Here is a 17,469-nt window from a genome sequence, read left to right as displayed (position 1 = left end):
CCTCTATGTCGCATTTCTCAGTCGTGGGAAGTAAAGTTGCTAGCTCTTACTCTTAAAAGCTTACTCTTAAAATTCAGTTTTACCCAACAGTTAAATTTATTTCTAATATGTTCCTGCTCTAATATGCTTTTGTATATATATTTCTAATTTGTTTAAAGAAAAAGCTTTTTTTGGAAAGCCTACATTATATGCAGACATAAATTAAAGTACCTCGAAGTGCCAAATATGCCACATCATATAGATAGTTGACAGTGTTTGGAGTCATGTGCAGATATTGTTCATATGTGGAGTTTAACATTCCAAGCCTGCATGTGTTCTACGATGGAACGCATGGCGGAGGGCTCTGGACTAATTTTGAGTTCCCAGAGTTCCTTAACACGTATTGAAATCACACAACACCCAGAAAATTTTGCATTCTGCTGGTATTGTAATGCAGCAACTGCAGCCACTGCAGCCAAGATTTGTTTCTATGACCTCATGCTCAGTGGCAGTACATATTAGCCACTAAGCCACCCCAGCAGATAGCAGTCATCAGCAAGCAATAGTGTTTTGCAGAAGAGCCTTCTGTTTTGTTGCATGAAATAAGCACATGACTATCATCTGCTAAATTTAGAAAAAGCTACATACTGCACATTCTTCAACGCAGAGCACATTTCTTTGTGTAGGAAATTAGACTGCACTACTACTTTTGATTAAAATATTTGGTTGAATGGTCGTATGAGGACATCTGCTGGTGGCAGAGAGGCACGAAGGGAAGGCACCTAACAGGTACAATGTTCAAGCCAGATATTGAATGACAGCAGGCAAAAAAAAGCCTAAAATCACCAGCAAAGCAACTAAAATCTTCCTTAAATGATGGCGCTTGCACAGCTGTTTGCACTAAAAAATACTGCCAGCCTGTCGGTGCTACTTTTCGAGTGGCTCAGCAGAAATCTAATTTATCCCAATTTCTGTGAAATTAAAACAAATCTTAGCTAGGGCACATTACACGCTTCACGCCTACTCATGGCAACCACTGTAGGCTGTCATTTTTTACTTCTTTAAGGACTCCCTCAAGTCTTTGCCGCTTTATACAAATGCACGTGCCAAAGAAACTGCTACCCATGCGTGCTGAAATCGCTTAGATTTCATTTCTCACCAGAAAAAAAAAAAAAGGTCTTGTAAAGGTCTATCAGATTAAATGAGCCCAAACGCCAGAAGAAACATGACAGACCTTCACATAATAGCATGCTCATGCCACACACGAGCATGCTGCACTCCTGCCATAAGACAGAGTCCTTAAATTTTCATCTCTTGACAAAAGAATATAAGAGTGCACCAGCATCAAGGCTTTGCACCACATTATGTGTTGCAGCATAAAAGCTCTTCAAGCACTTACGTACAATACTACTTAAAGCAGACAAATTCAACATACATGTACTTTTACCGACTTCAGACTTTAATCAAGATGCGTTACAAGACAAAATGCCATCACGTCAAATGCAGTCACAAAACGACTGTGAGAATGTTAACAGATACGACACTGCTGTGCCTTAGAGGCAATCAAAATTGTTGAGAAATGTGGCTCTAATGTAAAGGAAAATTACAAAAATATTGTGTCAAGCACAAGTAGTTCGAAGGCTGGATGTTTCTACTCCCGCACAACAGCACTGTGCAGTCAGATCAAAATGAAATGAAAAGTGAACAGCGCCTCTGAACAAAACAAAACAAAACATTTTGTGTGTGTACTCTCAGCTGCAGTGTACAAATAGTATGATTCGTTTTTCTGGGCAAAGAGTCTACCGAAGCACACATTCATAAACCAGTTGTATAGATCTTCCTCGCTGCAAAGCAGAAAAGTATGCATATAAACGTTCACGTTTCATTTCGGCCCCACCGTACATAATGACTAGAAACTATGTGTCAGTAAATTATCATGATTAGTCAATGAACGTTTCACATAGAATTCACAGAGCAGTAGCAGTGACTAGTGACTTTGTCACTATCACTATTTATTGCCTCCCCCTTGTGCAGTACTCTCGATGAAGGGCTTTTAATGGCACACTGAATAAATATATGAATAAATAATATACACAACTGCGACAACAATAACAAACAGCTGACATTTGTAAGCAAATAGTCAGTATTTCAACTCTTTAGTTGAATTCAATAACGTTGAAAAGTTCTAAAAGGTGTTCATACATTTCTCTTGAGAAGAAGGATTGTTATTTCGGATATAGGTTAAAAGGGGACATGGGGATCAAATCGTGAAAAATCTCGAAAAAAAATCGAACTTTTTAAATGAAAAATTGAATTTTGAATAGAAAACAACAGATTTGGCATCTATAATGCCTTTTTAATCGCATCCCGAAAAGTTTTCCTCGAGAACAGCCCAGAAGTAATTTAAAAAAATATTTTTGTGACTGTGGGTAGACAAAAACTTGGCTGAAATCTACGTGAAAATGGATGATTTTCAAACGTAATAGCTTGGCTTTTGCACTGCCGTAAATGGCAAGATTGGTGTCACAGGAAAGCTGGTAACATCGCAGTTCTCCTGTTGAAATCATGTGTCGACAAGGCCCACACAGCCAAAGACGCTAAACAATACATTCTTGGGGCATTTTGATGAACATGGAGTGCTCACACAACTTCATTGCCAGTTTTCTCAAACGAGTTTTTTGATCAAACTGCCCTCTTTAAAGAAAGCGTAGCATCACAATGGCTTTGCAGTTTTTCATGTGGCTTGTTGCATGTGTTCCTTAATAAATTATTTATGTAGAGACATTCCTATATTTTTAATTACTTTCTCATTTTTCACCCCGTCACTAACATGACATGACGATAATGTGTGCATTACGCAAGCATGCTAATAACAGAATGCAGAAAAAAAATCAGGGTGCTAAATATATTTGGAGAATGCCATTGCCTCAACCATTCTTTTGGGTAAAACTTAGGAGTGACTGCAGAATTCTACCGTGCCTTGTTGACATGCCATGCATTGTGCAAGTTTGGTATAGCAATGAAGCATATAGAAATTTATATTGTCAGAACCACTTACGATATTCCATTGAAATTTTGTATTTAAGCATAGAGTGGACTTCCCAGCATGCATGCCCAATTTCAAAAAATTCAGAATTTTCCCTCTGATCTTCTTGTCCCCCCATAAATAGTAAATAATATGAAGTAATGAGACTCATTGAGGGGCAGGTTACAAATGCTACTGTTGGTCATTCTGAAGGTGCTAATGTAAATGGACAGCTCGGGCTGAGCGGCCTGCACCAATGAACATAATCCATCTGAACTTGCAGCACTGCCAAACATGCTGAATACCACACCCATGAAATAAATAAATAAATACAAGGACAACATAAGCAGTGTGAAAAGTAAAAATATTAACAAGGACTAGTGACACAGAGAAGGCATTGCCAAGATAGAGACAAGTATCATATAAACTCTAACTAAAACCATGCTATATTATGAAAGCTAATTCTGGCATCGGTTACTAAGAGGATGGCTTCACAAAGCTATTTGCACACCACAATGTTTTGTGACTGGCCAATGCCTAGGCCTGGACAAGTGACTTGCAGTTTTTGTGCACAAACAGCCTTGTGAACTCGGTATCCAAGTAGCTGTCACTTCTCCAGATTTCACAATACTGTACAACAATATAAGTAGTGACGGCAGCAATGATAATGTCAAGCAATGGCTAGTGGCTGTTGCTTGAGTGAAAGTAACACTCCAACTGGCAGAATGAATGGTTGCATGAAAAAAAAATGACGATCAGGTTTTTCAGTGCATATTGGCATTCCAAGATCATTTTTAAAGGCTGGTGAGTACAGACTGCCATAACAAGGCATCTCTAACAAGCAGGACTCAACTAGCTGGAAATTTTGAATCCAGTGGTTAATTAGAACTCAGTTATTCAACCAGGACTCAACTAGCTGGAAATTTTGAATCCAGTGGTTAATTAGAACTTTCAGTTATTCAAACTAACACTGCAAGTCCTGACCCAACTGTATCACAAAATGTTAAAGGATGACACAAAAGATGCACAAATCCGTGAGTAGTGCAGCAATCCACACAGCATAATGATCGAAGTAGCAACAGCCATTACTATTTTTATGAAAGAGAAATAAATCGTGGCTAAGAAACAAAAGTTATGAGGGATCAGCCACTTTTCGCATAGCCTCCTTAAATGAGCCATAAATTCAAATAAAGAATTAAAAAATTTTCAGTGCAGCCAAGTAATGTGGCCCTTTGTAACTTCATTTTTCTAGTACGGAAAGATGTTTTTTTTTGAAGCAGAGAAATGCACCACTGAACAAATTTTCATCTCATGGCAGAGCAGTTAAACTTACAACATTGTGAAAGTGCAGACCGCGAAAATAGGCTGGGTGCAAGTGACACTACTACTTTGGATTTTTCCTTTCTTCACTATTTTAATGCTTTTCTTGCTTCGCACCTGCTAGTCTCAAACCACCTCGAAAAGACCACTCCAAGACAAAATATTTCATTGATAATATGCTATGCATCTTTTATTCCCCCCAAAAAGTTAGTGCAACCACTGAACTTGCTGGTCTAAAAATTGACATCATTTGTAGCTTGGAAGCTCTTGGTACACTTGTGTTTTCACTATTTTCTCTCTCCACAAAGCCGTTTTTCGTGAAACCGGATGACTGACGTTCTTGAAAGTCAATTTAGACATGCAGGCTCACTTATAAAAGTGCATATTGCCTTTAATATAGACTAAAAGAACTGATTACAGGTTTACCATAGACTTAAATTTTGCACCTTGCTGATGTGCTAGATGTTGTCAGATGGTCTAATTTTTGAAAGGTGCTGAACACATAGTTTAACTTACAGCATGGTAATGGCAAATGCACAGGTTACTAAAGGATCGTTGCAAGCTGTAAATTGAACAAGGATAATAAATGCTTGAGAATTGCTAACTGCTTAATGGTCAAGAAATTGAGAACATGAACTAATGATAATGTGAACTCCTGATTTTTCAAAATTGCGCTCTCCAAACTCTGAGGTCAACCAATAAGCGGCTAATAGCCAAGGCAAGGTGCGAACCCGGCTGAAATTTCAGAAAAACGGAAAATGATGCCGATGACGCACTGCAGGAAGTCCTGAGGTCTGGCAGCCTTTGCAATCTCACAAAGTACAACATTTGCTATCACTGTTAATATGCAATGATTTCGCACGTCCGTTCTTCCTAAAGAGAGCGGGCCAGAGGCTGATAAGAACATAATAACAGAGCACCACTGCGCCATCACCATGTCAACCAAGCACTTTAGAGGCATTGTCGTAAAAACGAAGCTTCTTTCAGTACCTCAGCTGCATGGCGAGTCATGCCTCTTGAATGCTGATGACCACCTTATGCTCGGAGGTGTTAGAAAACTGATCAACCGCATGTAATTTCGATGTTGCCAAGAAGAACACCAGATAATGGGCAATGCAGCCATAGCACCTCTTTGGCAAAGAGTTTCTCATGGTGCCGCAGCAGCTTAGGCATGTAGTGCAGTGTGCCGGTCGCTTTAATTGCTTGTTGGCGGCTTCAAACTTCCACTGGGAGACCAAAACACCATTCATACTTTGTTTTCTTTAGCAGTTCCCAAAGTTAGCCAACCGGTCTAAACAGTATATCAACCGATATGCGATCAACACGGTAATTTGAGCAGCCGATTCATCAAAACTGACACTTTGGTGTTGTAAACATCAATCATGCTAAAAAGGGTCCTCTTAATTAAAACCCCGGATAATTCGACCAATTTTTGGGGCCCTCAAGTTTGAATAATTGAAAGCCAACTATATCGGAACAGGCCAGTTTTGTGAACAATCATTTCTTGACATAAAGGTAACGGTATGCCTTCATATATGAGAAGCTAGCAAATAAATGCATCGTCCTGACTAAGCGAAGTCCTGAAATCACTGTGCCTACAAGTAAACAAATGGTTTAAAAATGGCATGAAGCCTTTGCAGGTGCAAGGAGGAAATCTGTAGCAGACTTGCTGTAATTCGAACTCCAATTCCCCACTATGATCCTCTGTGAAAAATTGCAGCAGTACTGCATTAACGAAAAGTTGAATACTTAAATGCAGACAGTCCAAATTACAATGTTCAACTAAAAATAGGCTCTGCAATAAGATGCCCAAAACCAGCTCTTGAAAACACTCACTGATGGCAGCACAAAACACAATTTAGGCATGTAAAGACATCACACAATAAGTTTGCCCTTCATTTGTGTCCATTAAAATGTGGCCTGAAATACAATCTGGAAATGGTGAATACATAGATCCAACAGCTACCGTATATAGCCATGAACATCGTCGTGAAGTACACCTATACTCTGAATTGCACAGAGCTTATATGTTGACTAGCAAGACATTTTCTCTCATTTTATAACAGTAAATCTCTGCAATCCTAAGTCCTTTCCTACATAAAAAAAAAAACAAAAAACTGTAAACTGCTAGCTGCTTTCCTGTCATGACATGAAACAAAACTTAGTGAACTGCAAGAAGGAAATGCAAATGCATGCCAAAACAGGAAATGGATTGTGTGGTGTGAATAAAGTAGGTGATCAAAAAAAGTGAACACTCAGTGGGGTGACGCAGTCAACGGCATGCTGTTCTGAGCTGTCAGAAAAGCATCTTAAATGACTGATACAACACTACTTGTGAATCTCTCTTAACATATACGCATAAAAACACTTTCTATTACTTCCCATTGCTTGAGGAATGACCTTCAGTCCACAAAGTATTGTGCAGGATCAATAAAAGCTGCTTCAAAGCCTTTGTAGAAATGAAGAAAGGAATGCACATGTATATCAGGCACTGGCAGGACCACACATCAATCACTGCAGCTGTAGCAGTTGGTATGCTGCTTTAGCATCTTGGTAGCAGTTGGTATGCTGCTTTAGAGTCCTGTGACTTGCAGAGTTCAAGGCAGTATGTCTTTGCCCAGATTTAGGCACCACTGCTTTTTGGATATGCCAGCAACGCTGGATTAGGATACTGGGGCTTCTCTACAACGCCCTTCCCAAACTTGAGCTCGAGAAACTGAGTAATGTTGTTTGGTGCTGACGCAAACACTCCGGCAAATAGGATAGTAGTTAGAGGCTTCAGGAAGTGCTCAGGAAACTCCCTGTCTTGAGGGTGGCTCTTGAACCATGTGTCTTTTGTCATGACACCATTCCGAGAATAGAAGGGAAAGATGTCCACATGCACTCGATTAACACGGCTGTACTGAACACGGATGAAATCTCCCTCAGTGGCCTTTTCCCACATGAAGCCACCAGTGTCAATCACAGACCCTTTCTGCGAGTTGCGAAGCCATTCACAACTCTGCACGTCATCACGGTACACTCCAATGTCAACGTCATAGTCCCACGGAATGATGTCGTGGTTCCTGGCAGCTCCAAGCAGGCTGCCACCTTCGAGCCAGTACCGTGCCTTGCACCTTTCTAATATGGCAAATACATGTCTGGCTGTGCGACGCAAGTTTTCCAAGCAACATGGCGGAGTCCAGCGGTCCTTGTACAAGTAGTCTGGTGTCTCATCAACCACAGTGGGAAAGCAGCGCGGAGTCGCACGGCTGCAGCCATGCCATGTAACTTCTCCACCAGGTTGGTGAACTTTCTTCACACCGAAGTTGACATAGAGCTCTGTTCGACGAGTTGTGGTGGCTGCGCGCAGCTTCTCTCGATTGTGTTCTGTTGTGAAGAGCGTGCGACCGTTCTGAGCAACTAGGTTGTCAACAATCTCAATCTGCAAGAAAACAATAGGAACAGTTAGGCCAGTCTCATTAAAGTTTAATGAAGAGTTAAAGGTAGAGAAAGTAAGTAATACAGTTAACCGTATTTAAAACTGTAGTAGGATGAACAATTAGGCTAATTGGTAAAGGTGCATACTGGGTGGAACAGTGCCAATGGATGAAAGACAAGCAAGGAACAAGGAACGCACAGACGTTCCTTGCCTGTGTTTCATCTCTTTGCTCTGTTCCACCTAATACTTAAAAGGAAACTTTGCAGAAAACTTGCCCATTTCAAACAGTCTCCTGATTTTTTACATCAAAGTGTGCAGCCATGTGGTGCCTTTTTTTTATGCGCAAATGGTTACAGATTCAGATTTCTTGAATGCAGTGGAGGAATTTTCTTCGGCAACCTTGCATTTATGACAACACAGACACTACCTGAACATAAAACTTGCTCCACGATTGCTCAATGAGAAAATGGTGAGCTTGTTTTTGCAAATTTATGACTATTCACAAACAGCGTCACTTCTTACGGAAATAAGCTTGGCCACTTATGTTAGTGATGCCATCGCTTTGTCACCTGAAGCACTACCTTCAGCTCTGCAGCCCAGCTCTGGACTCAGCTTCCTGTTTCTTACTGTTTTAAAACAGTCTTGCTCATCACTTTGAAAAATATTTCTTGTAGCAAAGAAATGAACAGTCTTGCACATCACTTAGAAAAATATTTCTCTCACAACGTATTGTACTCATACTCACCAGCCAGAAAGCTTAATCAGACAACGCTTAACCTACCCTTAAAATGCGATAGCATTAGAGATCCTTCTCACACAAGTACTCCTTCTCTTTCAGATTCACCGATCATTGAGAGTCCTCATACCACTATTAGCACAGTGACTCAGAAAGAGCAATTGCCGACAGGCCACTGTAAGGCTAATCCCGCCTGTACATTTACACCACCACCTATGCAATTCACATGACGACGGAAGTGATGGTAATGCCGTTGACTAGTCACAAAAGCCAGAATATGCCAGTTTTTAGAGATGCTTGAGCATGTTTACGTGTTGACGCTATCTTGTTACACTTACAGAAGCTGTCAGTGTCCTTACATGCTATGAAAAAACTTTCTTGAACAAGTAACGGCTCCAATAAGGTGATGCCAGTTTGTGAGCAGAAGACACTGTAGTAGGCAGAGCTTCATGAAGTGACGGAGCCTCTCGGTCAGCACCCAGCATGTCTATAAGTGGAGTAATACATAAACTGCCCTACTTAGTCCAATAATTCTTTTGTCTGAGTGCACTCCTTGCTTCTGCACTATGTTAATTCTCTCTTATAACCTATAGTTATCATGCTCAACAGCCAGAAAGCTGTGGCATATATCTCAAGGGTACTGACCTTTTGGTAAAAACCGAATCTCAAAAAATGAATCCGGAGTTCGTTTTTTATTGGTTAAACCTCAAAAGTACTGGGACCTCAAAACAGCTATATTTACATGCTAGGTGTACTCCAACACCACAAAGACACTTGAAGAAGGCAAAGTCATGAGTGGATATTTGCTACCCAAAATATTTAGATCTTTTTATCTATGTGCAAAAAAAAAAAGTCAAACAGCATCTAACAAGCATTCCTAGCAGGCTACAGTATGTGGCTGTGACATTGTAACGAGCGCGAAAAAAGAAAAACACACAACGGACAGTGAACAAGGAAGCCGACGGGACACACGCTAGATATCAACTGAAGTTTACTCAGCTGACGTCTATAGCAATAGGTTACTCAGCACCAACTAGCCCAACTTCCCTCTTTAATTGCGCTACAGTACCCTTCCTCTTCCAGTGATGTTGTCATTGCTACTGCGGTATTACACTCATACTTAAGGCTCTATACCCTTAACAACTAATGTGAGGCTGTCAGTATACCATGTGCTTAAGCACAGCCAGGTTTACACAGAATCAGCACATGCCTTCGTTCTTTTTCTATAACAGACTGTCTTATACCAGTCAGGGTTGCCCTTCATTCCACAGCCCTTCCATTTTCCCTCTATTTCCCACTCCACCTTCACCATTTTTATTCAAGGAAAAATAAACAAAATTCATAAGAGGTTGTTATAAGTGAAGGTGCGATGTCTTTCAATTTAAAAAAGAATTTAAAGGTATGTTTCAAAAATTTAAAAATTCATTCGTGTTGCAACAAGATGTCGCCCAGCTGTGAAATTTCGCGCAAATGCCCAGAAAACTCCAGAGAACTTGCCCTGCAAGTTTCAGTAAAATCCGTGGAGGTACAAAAAACACTGGAGTTACCTGCATCAGTGCTGTATAGGTAAGCAAATACTACACCGCTTAGTATAACTGAAGCATTTGACCAAACTCTGCAATATTAGTGGCATGCTGTAATTATAATGACTGATACTCTGCATAGCTTAAGAATGCCTGTTCGCAGACTAAATTCTTTCCGCAGTAACCTTCAGCACATTTCTGGCAGTTTCTAAAAAAAAAAAAAACATTCAGCGCAATCAAGGTGCTTTTAAATGTAATTTTATGATATTTCAGCAAAAAGAAAAAATGATGCACTTGTAGGACTCCTCAATGTGAGCTCTCTCAAGTTTCTGCACCGGTATAATCTATCGGCAGTGTGTCAGAGTGCATAAAATTGCTGAATATGCCTCACACCTGCTCACTTTACTAAACGGTGACAGCCAGTTATGGAGACTTCGGTTGGAGCAGAAAAGACAGCTCTTGTAATTTGAATCTTCACTAGAATATGCTTGCTTTTATGGGAGCTCCTTTATGTGCAGAGGAAAGGCGTGGTAACAGTGGCATGAAGCATTGCCCCATTCCTCCCTCAGTCCCACTTGGCATTGTGGAAACGAGGAGGTCATAATGAGAGGAGAGGCACAGTAACTGTTGTGGAAAGTGGAAACTGTGCACTCGGCTCAGTGGTGCTTCATGTTGCAAGCAGAAGGAGATCATGAGGAGAGGAAAGGTGCATGAATGCCTGCAGAAGTGTTGTCCAACATTCACAGACACAACCGCAATTAACCTGAGGAGAGTGTGTTCAAGTACAAGTGGGTGTGCAGAATGCCAAAAAATGTTAGCCCAGTAGTAACAAGTGCATTCATTTGCAGGTACAACGAGAAATCCTCACAGGTGTGCTTTTAACTATTCCCCATTTTGTTGCAGTATGGACTTGCAATATCAGATTAGTCTCATCTTGATCCTACAGCCTTTCTGTGAACTGCCTAGTGACGCCTGCTGTATAAACTAGCACAAATGTGTATAAAGAGGCTAAGTGCTACAGCCATTTTCCCTTCGATTGCCAACAGCTAAGGTACACTTGTCACCTGGAGCACTCTAGTTTCTTTTATGGCACAAAATTGCTTATTGAACAACTTAACAAGTCAGAGTACATTCAATGTTAGTGCACCATTATCTTCACATGAAAATACAAATGAGCACCTTTCGTTTCTGGTATATACAGGACGTTGGGATACTAAAATTTTCTTTATATTTTTTTACACCTCTGACTCAATGGTAAGGCACCATATTATTATCCTAATGTGCACAAATCCTGCAAATGTATGCTTTTTGTCTCAGTGTGAAAACTGTCACTGGCACCTTGTCACCAACAGACAGTGCATCCTGAAAAATATTGAGCAGCCAGGTCATCTGAAATAACTCTGCGGAAGAACTATGTTGAATTCTGCCTAGGTGACAGGCATTGCCCTGCTCCCTTCAACTGCAAGATCCGCCTGGAAGGTGCATCAGTACAATATTTCTCTTGGGCACAGCAGATACTGCACTGGCGCGAAGCTGTATCTGAGCTTTTGTGGTCTCCAGAGCACGCTAAGGGGCGTGGTATGCTTAGCACTTAGTACTTCACCCAAGTCGCTGAGAGTAGCAGGCAGCAATCACCTTAACATCTCTCAGCGCGGTCTGGATGTACAGCGCTTCGGGCGACGGGCGCGCCAATGGCTCGCCTAGCGACAGAACGAGGCCAGTCTTCGCCATGAGCAGATGACGGCCTCCAAACGCATCGCAGTGAGACTCGGCCGTGCGCGATGCCTTGCGGTAAACCAGTGTCCACTCGCGCAAGTTCACGTCCAGGTTGAGGCAGCGCCGCATCTCACCCGCAACTCGCACTGCCACCATGTTGCGCGGGTTCTTGAAGATGCGCTTGATCATTGTAGTGACGATGGCCGGCTGAGTCATGCGCACAGAATCGGGCGCGAACAGCACCAGGTCGGTCCTTAGGTAATGCTCCAAACGCGTGGCGTTGGCGTGGCGGCCTGCACCCTTGGCGAGCGAGACGACGGTTACGTTAGGACCGAACTCGTCTCGCGGGAATCTCAGAGGCGGATACGGGACATCGTCAGCGAACAACACGATCGGCATGCGGGGGAAAACGGTGTGGAAGGAACGCACTGTTTCCACGAGGTCGTGCTCGTAAAACTCGAACTCACGCAGCACCAGGGTGATGAGTGAGTTGGGGAGGTCGTAGATGTCGTCCAGAGGGGCCGCATTGCGGATCCTCAACGCTTCGCCGACGCCGTCGTCTTGTTCGAGCTGAGGTACAGAGTACGAGCGCCGAGGATGCTGCGCTGCTGGCCCGGACACTTTGACGGCGCCTTCGCGAGATGCTTCGAAGCAAGGGCACTTACTGTCGAGGTATATCCACATAATAAACACCGAGAAAAAGTTCACGCAAATGATACCAAGGAACATGCGGCACCACCTGTGGCGCATTTTCTTGACTCAACAGAAGTAGAAGCTGCCAGGATAGACCAGGGCACACAGATACAATAACTGCCTCGCTTCGACGTACGCTCAGCGCGTACTATCAACGATATTACCAGCAAAGGCGCTAAAGTGAAACAAGCTAAAACGTACTGATTCTGAAGTCATGGACCACCGACAATGCACACACATGTTGCCTGTCATTCGAAACACTTGTAACAAATCCGAAAGAGGTGACTTGATACACAGAAGCACTTACGTACACTCGATCGAATTTCACAGCACAAAGGAAAGAACAAGCGCGTTTGACATGAACTGTTCGCCAAGAACTCCTCTAAACGCCGCCACACGCGACAAAAGTACCGGCCAACTAGCTTGACTTGGCTTAACGAGTTTCGGCGTACGTAACAGCAAGTCGATTAACACAACACCTTACGTTCCTACTTTAAGATGTGCTATGTAAATTTGGTCTCAACATTCAAATTTAGCACATTGGCCGCCTAAATAGGTGCTGTCACATGGCAGTAACAAACTATTCTTAAACCGTGGCTGCAGTGGCTTGCGCTGGCAACGGCCGCAGCGGTAAAGTGCGGACGCGAGGCTGGATTCGCGCGAACCGCGAATGGTGCAAAACCTGCAGAGCTGCACTGGCTAAAAGGCTATAAAGCTTCCTCCATGCTATAAAGTATGGATGCGAAGTACTGTGCACTCACCAAAAGATGTCTAGAAACCACCGACAAATCCGCCGAAGCGCACTGCGCCACATTCAGGTAACAACTTCATGTGTGCATGTGCAACTTACTTTATCCGTTTGTTTATCTATTTCAGGCAGTTGTGCATGAAAACTCTGCCGTGCGAAAAATACGGCATCGAAAGGGATGTGCTGGAAAAACGTGTCGGTAGCCTCTCGGATCAACTTCTCTCGCACATAAAAACAGAGTGCAGATTTACTGTTGACAAGCTGAAGCTGGACAAGAAGCTACGACACCTGGAAAAGCTTATCGAAGAGCAAGAAAAGTACAAAGGGACACAGGCATGGTAAGCTACGCTTCACTGCTGTATCCGGTCAGCTACGGTAATTAATTTTTATGCCTCAGGTTCTGCACTGCACCAGCATCTCAAAACCGAAATGTTCAGAAACAAACGGTATCAAACAGCAGAGGTTCCAGCAAAATCGCAATTTAAAAGAAAAGAAACAAGCAAAGGGGACCTTTCCTGAACTGCAGCTGTTAGACCTAAGGAATGGTGAAATATCTGCTAGAAATTTCTGTGAATCAGAAAGCGGGCACAATAGGCCGTATACCATAGTGCCACTCGAGCAACTGCAGCTGCCCCTTCAAGAATGCTTCTGGTTATTCTAGAGCATGCATTCTTCATCATATTAATGGGCACTATCATCCAATGTTTGCCATGTACTTTTATTCCTTACACCAGGGGCTTTGGCTGTTGTCTGCTGTTGGATTTAGTGCATGCCTGTTATGCAGAAGCCGCATCATTTGTGCCCTTTGCTATTCATAGCTTGACATGGGCACACACACACCACTGCTACTGACAACGTCCTATCTCGTGTAAGGGGTCCTTGTTTCCCGCGTTGTTGAGCAGTGCTCTGCAACATGGTAACATACTAAGCAGAGACATCTCATTTATGGTTCCCTTTTTTTTTTTTCTTCAGTTTAAAAATTTGGGTACTACCGTCGATAATTTAACTCTTGCAGAGCATTTCAGTTTAGATTTTAGTGCCTTTTGTGCAAGCACAAAATTAGCATCACCGTTTCATGATGTGCTTTGTGCTGGAAACTTTTTGTGCTTAGGACGTTTGGCTGTTGTGTTTCACAACTGCTTGTCTCTTGTAATATATATAAAACCGCATAGCTCTAATATCCGCAGCATAGTCTTTGGAAGCAAATACGACTTAATTTTTTGCTAGCTCAATATTTCATGAATTCAGCTAAAAATGCACTTTAAGGATATTTCATGAGCACTAAACTTCGCTAAACAAACATTGCAGCACCCTTAGTTCTTCTTTAGGTTGAGAGAGATTTCCGATGCTGTAAAGGCTGGTAAGCGGCTCATGCTACATGCTGCCCCACCTTAGTAGGAACTTGGCAGTAGACAAAACGAAGACACATTCATGGCTGTTGTGTCATCAAAAGGACATCTTTGAAAATAAATTGACCTCCTGCCGAATTTCGCACCCTCGGCCAGGACTTAAAAATCTCTCTTCTTCGTAAGCTCACCTCGTCCACTTGGTGAAGACAGAACCTCGCTTGCAAAAGCCATCAAACGCCACAATGGTTTTTGTGCTTGTTGTGGAGTTTCAGATGAGGAGAGGGGCTCGACATAAAGTAGCAAAGAAACAAAAGAACAAACAGAAACTCGGGTGCTGGGATTATGCTTTAAACACTTCCCTTTCAACACAAGAATAGAACTCCCTCTGCACTTTTCACTTGTATTTGTAGATGGAAACAGTGTGCTTGATCTTGGAGACTTTTCTTGTTTACAAGTTTCAACTTGATGTTTTGCTGAAATTATTCGCAGGGCCTATGTTTCATTAACTGTCTGTGGTTTGTGAAAAACACGAAAATTAAATTGTTTACAGTATTTCAGGGCCCGACCTCAGATGAGAGGACAGGTGCTAGTTCAGAGTCACTTGCATGCAAAGGATAGGCAGGAACTTTCTTGGGAAGTCTGACCCCTTGATTAACAAGGTAAAGTGCTTGTCGTTTGGTGAATGCCCGATTATCAATGTTGTGACTTTAATAGAAGCACACTAGCGGATGCTATCCCTCAGCCTTTAATAAAAGCACACTAGCGAATCAGGGCAGAGAGGCATATCGCTTCGTAATGTTTGCTGCCGTGGGCTGCAGTTCACATCCACAGGTGCTATCCCTCAGCCTTACACAGACATAAATAAAGGTGTCAGCATATTATATTATTGACATACATGGTCCTGCTGTTAGCAATCACTTGCAACGCTAACATTTTCTGCATTGCAATTTTCTCTTAAGGCGGCCATCTGGAATCCCAGACCATGATGTTGAAGACCATTTGCGTGGAGTTTATGAAAATTCATTGCGCTGTCTGACTGCCAAGCTTAAGGAATGTGAAGGAAAAAACAAGGCATTACAAGCACAAATATCTAAAGGAGAAAAGGAGCTGGAAAGTATCAGTATTGACATTGAATTGACAACAAGCAAGATTGAAAAGGTTTGGAATTTTCCTTTCAAGTACTGCACACTGTTTTGGAGTCAAATATTTTTTCCTTGCATCTTATGCTCTGACCATATTTAAAATGGCGTTTGCTAACAATATTTGACCTGAATCCTTGTCCTTTTTTTGGCTTACAGAATGTTTCATGTGAATTAAGCATGTAATTGTTCATAGCTTGACGGCAGGACAAAGAAATGAAAACAAGTTTTTATAGAAAAACAACAAGCAGTTTCATGTGTTCATATAACTTCTGTGCTGCATGATATTCATTATTTTAGGTGCACCTGGCCCAGAGAAAAGCTGCAGCCTGTGCAGAAATCACAGAAGGATGGAACTCTATGGCCTAAGCCAAGAAGCAGCCAAGGAGGCCATGCAACAGCTTTGCCCCATCTGTGCTATAACATCATGGTTTTAAGTCATAAAACTGCAGTAGGCTCAATACAATTCAAACTTTCACATTTTGTGCACCCTGTTAGCTAAAGTTTTTAAGCTTTAGTTGCCTACTGTGGTCACATTGTTCATGGGATTTGCCCAATTCAAAATTGGGGTCGGTCTGTGTAGTTTTTTTTTAATCATCCTCACACAAATGCTGATGCAAGAATACCACAGCTGACCTGCCGTGGTGGCTTAGTGGTTAACGCACACGACTGCAGAGCTGGAGTACCAGGGTTCGAACCCGACCACGGCGGATGGGCAAAACGCGCCCGTGTGCTATGCGATGTCAGTGCAAGTTAAAGATCCCCAGGCGGTAGAAATTATTCTGGAGCCCTCCACTACAGCACCTCTTTTTCTTTCCTTCGTTCACTCCCACCTTCCAGCGCCACCGCAGTGGCTCAGTGGTTATGGCCCTCTGCTGCTGACCCGAAAGACGCGGGTTCAATCCTAGCCGCGGCGGTCGCATTTCAATGGAGGCGAGGCTCATGTGCTGTGCGATGTCAGTGCACGCTAAACAACCCCAAGTGGCCGAAATTTCCAGAGCCTTCACTACAGCATCCCTCATAGCCAGAGTCTCTTTGGGGCGTTAAACCCCCATAAACCAAACCAAACTCCCAGCTTCCTCCCTTATGGCGTGTCCACTGAGAAGTCAGACTCGTGCCATTTCCTTTCCTCAAAAACCACTAATTTAATTCCACAGCCACAAGCCACCGGAGGAGCTTGTGAGACCTAGGTTGCTCTTCCCAAGCTCCTGCAAGGCTCATGCGCTGTGCCATGGTGGGCAGTTTGCTCACAATCCAGTGGGCAGGTTGTGATGGTGTCAGTCACATGACCTCTTTTGGCCAATCAAGGAATTTTGAATTTCAAGTTTCTCTCCAACTGGTTGAGTGGGGTCACATGACCCTAATGACGTCAGGAAATTTCATTACAGAGAAGCCGGAAATGCTTAACGAGAGTGTTAGTAAAATTGTCCGGTGTTGGCAACCGTTTAAGGGGAGACTGGTCTTGAAATGAACATTTTTATTATTAAAGATATCAATGAAATTAGGTGTGTATGTGTGTTTCTTCCTGTTTTCAAAACTATAATTAGTTCCCATTTATCTCAATTAGTTCCCATATTATAGGAAAATAACTGAAGCCTAATTAGTTAAATTCTTACAGCTCGTTTAGACACTTTCTTTCTACATTTTTGGTTTCGATTGAAATGGGGCTGTAGCCAAAGACCTGGCACTGGAGCTATGCTAATTATATTGCTGATGTACATTACATACAAATATTAAATTATTTCTAAACCACAATTATGTAGAGTTAGGTGACATTATCGTTCATAAAATTTGAAATGGTTGACTCAGCCAAACAAACA

At 42.3% G+C, this 17,469-nt stretch overlaps 2 protein-coding genes across 3 annotated transcripts; one reads left to right on the top strand and one right to left on the bottom strand.

Moving 5' to 3' along the window:
• Window positions 1–1,417: 1,417 nt before the first annotated feature.
• On the bottom strand, window positions 1,418–12,833 carry LOC144125104 (ribitol 5-phosphate transferase FKRP). 2 transcript variants are annotated; one of them, XR_013313336.1, is made up of 3 exons: window positions 11,640–12,833; window positions 3,918–7,748; window positions 1,418–3,856 (listed from the first exon to the last, which is right to left on the bottom strand). XR_013313336.1 is itself a non-coding variant. In XM_077658197.1 (2 exons), exons 1-2 carry the CDS (start codon window positions 12,468–12,470, stop codon window positions 6,948–6,950), a joined length of 1,632 nt encoding a protein of 543 aa, XP_077514323.1. In that variant the 5' UTR covers window positions 12,471–12,833; the 3' UTR covers window positions 1,418–6,947. The 2 variants fall into 2 exon arrangements, 1 of the variants encoding a protein (XP_077514323.1); XM_077658197.1 differs by having other exon boundaries at window positions 1,418–7,748.
• A 183-nt stretch (window positions 12,834–13,016) lies between these two features.
• LOC144125106 (polyamine-modulated factor 1-like) lies at window positions 13,017–16,127 on the top strand. The gene is made up of 4 exons (XM_077658198.1): window positions 13,017–13,231; window positions 13,290–13,499; window positions 15,470–15,668; window positions 15,950–16,127. Exons 1-4 carry the CDS (start codon window positions 13,149–13,151, stop codon window positions 16,016–16,018), a joined length of 561 nt encoding a protein of 186 aa, XP_077514324.1. The 5' UTR covers window positions 13,017–13,148; the 3' UTR covers window positions 16,019–16,127.
• The last annotated feature ends 1,342 nt before the right edge of the window (window positions 16,128–17,469 follow it).

This window comes from Amblyomma americanum, chromosome 3, assembly GCF_052857255.1.
Source record: "Amblyomma americanum isolate KBUSLIRL-KWMA chromosome 3, ASM5285725v1, whole genome shotgun sequence".
NCBI lineage: Eukaryota > Metazoa > Arthropoda > Arachnida > Ixodida > Ixodidae > Amblyomma > Amblyomma americanum.
This window is presented reverse-complemented; position numbering and strand designations above follow the sequence as displayed.

What these genes read in the sequence shown, in the direction of transcription:
- LOC144125104 (XM_077658197.1), bottom strand. Translation starts at nt 12,470, where the DNA reads ATGCGCCACAGGTGGTGCCGCATGTTCCTTGGTATCATTTGCGTGAAC. An exon ending in CCGCGCTGAGAGATGTTAAG is followed by an intron (nt 7,749 to 11,639) that starts GTGATTGCTGCC and finishes GTTTTCTTGCAG; the next exon opens with ATTGAGATTGTTGACAACCT.
- LOC144125106 (XM_077658198.1), top strand. Translation starts at nt 13,149, where the DNA reads ATGGATGCGAAGTACTGTGCACTCACCAAAAGATGTCTAGAAACCACC. An exon ending in GCGCACTGCGCCACATTCAG is followed by an intron (nt 13,232 to 13,289) that starts GTAACAACTTCA and finishes TATCTATTTCAG; the next exon opens with GCAGTTGTGCATGAAAACTC. An exon ending in CAACAAGCAAGATTGAAAAG is followed by an intron (nt 15,669 to 15,949) that starts GTTTGGAATTTT and finishes TCATTATTTTAG; the next exon opens with GTGCACCTGGCCCAGAGAAA.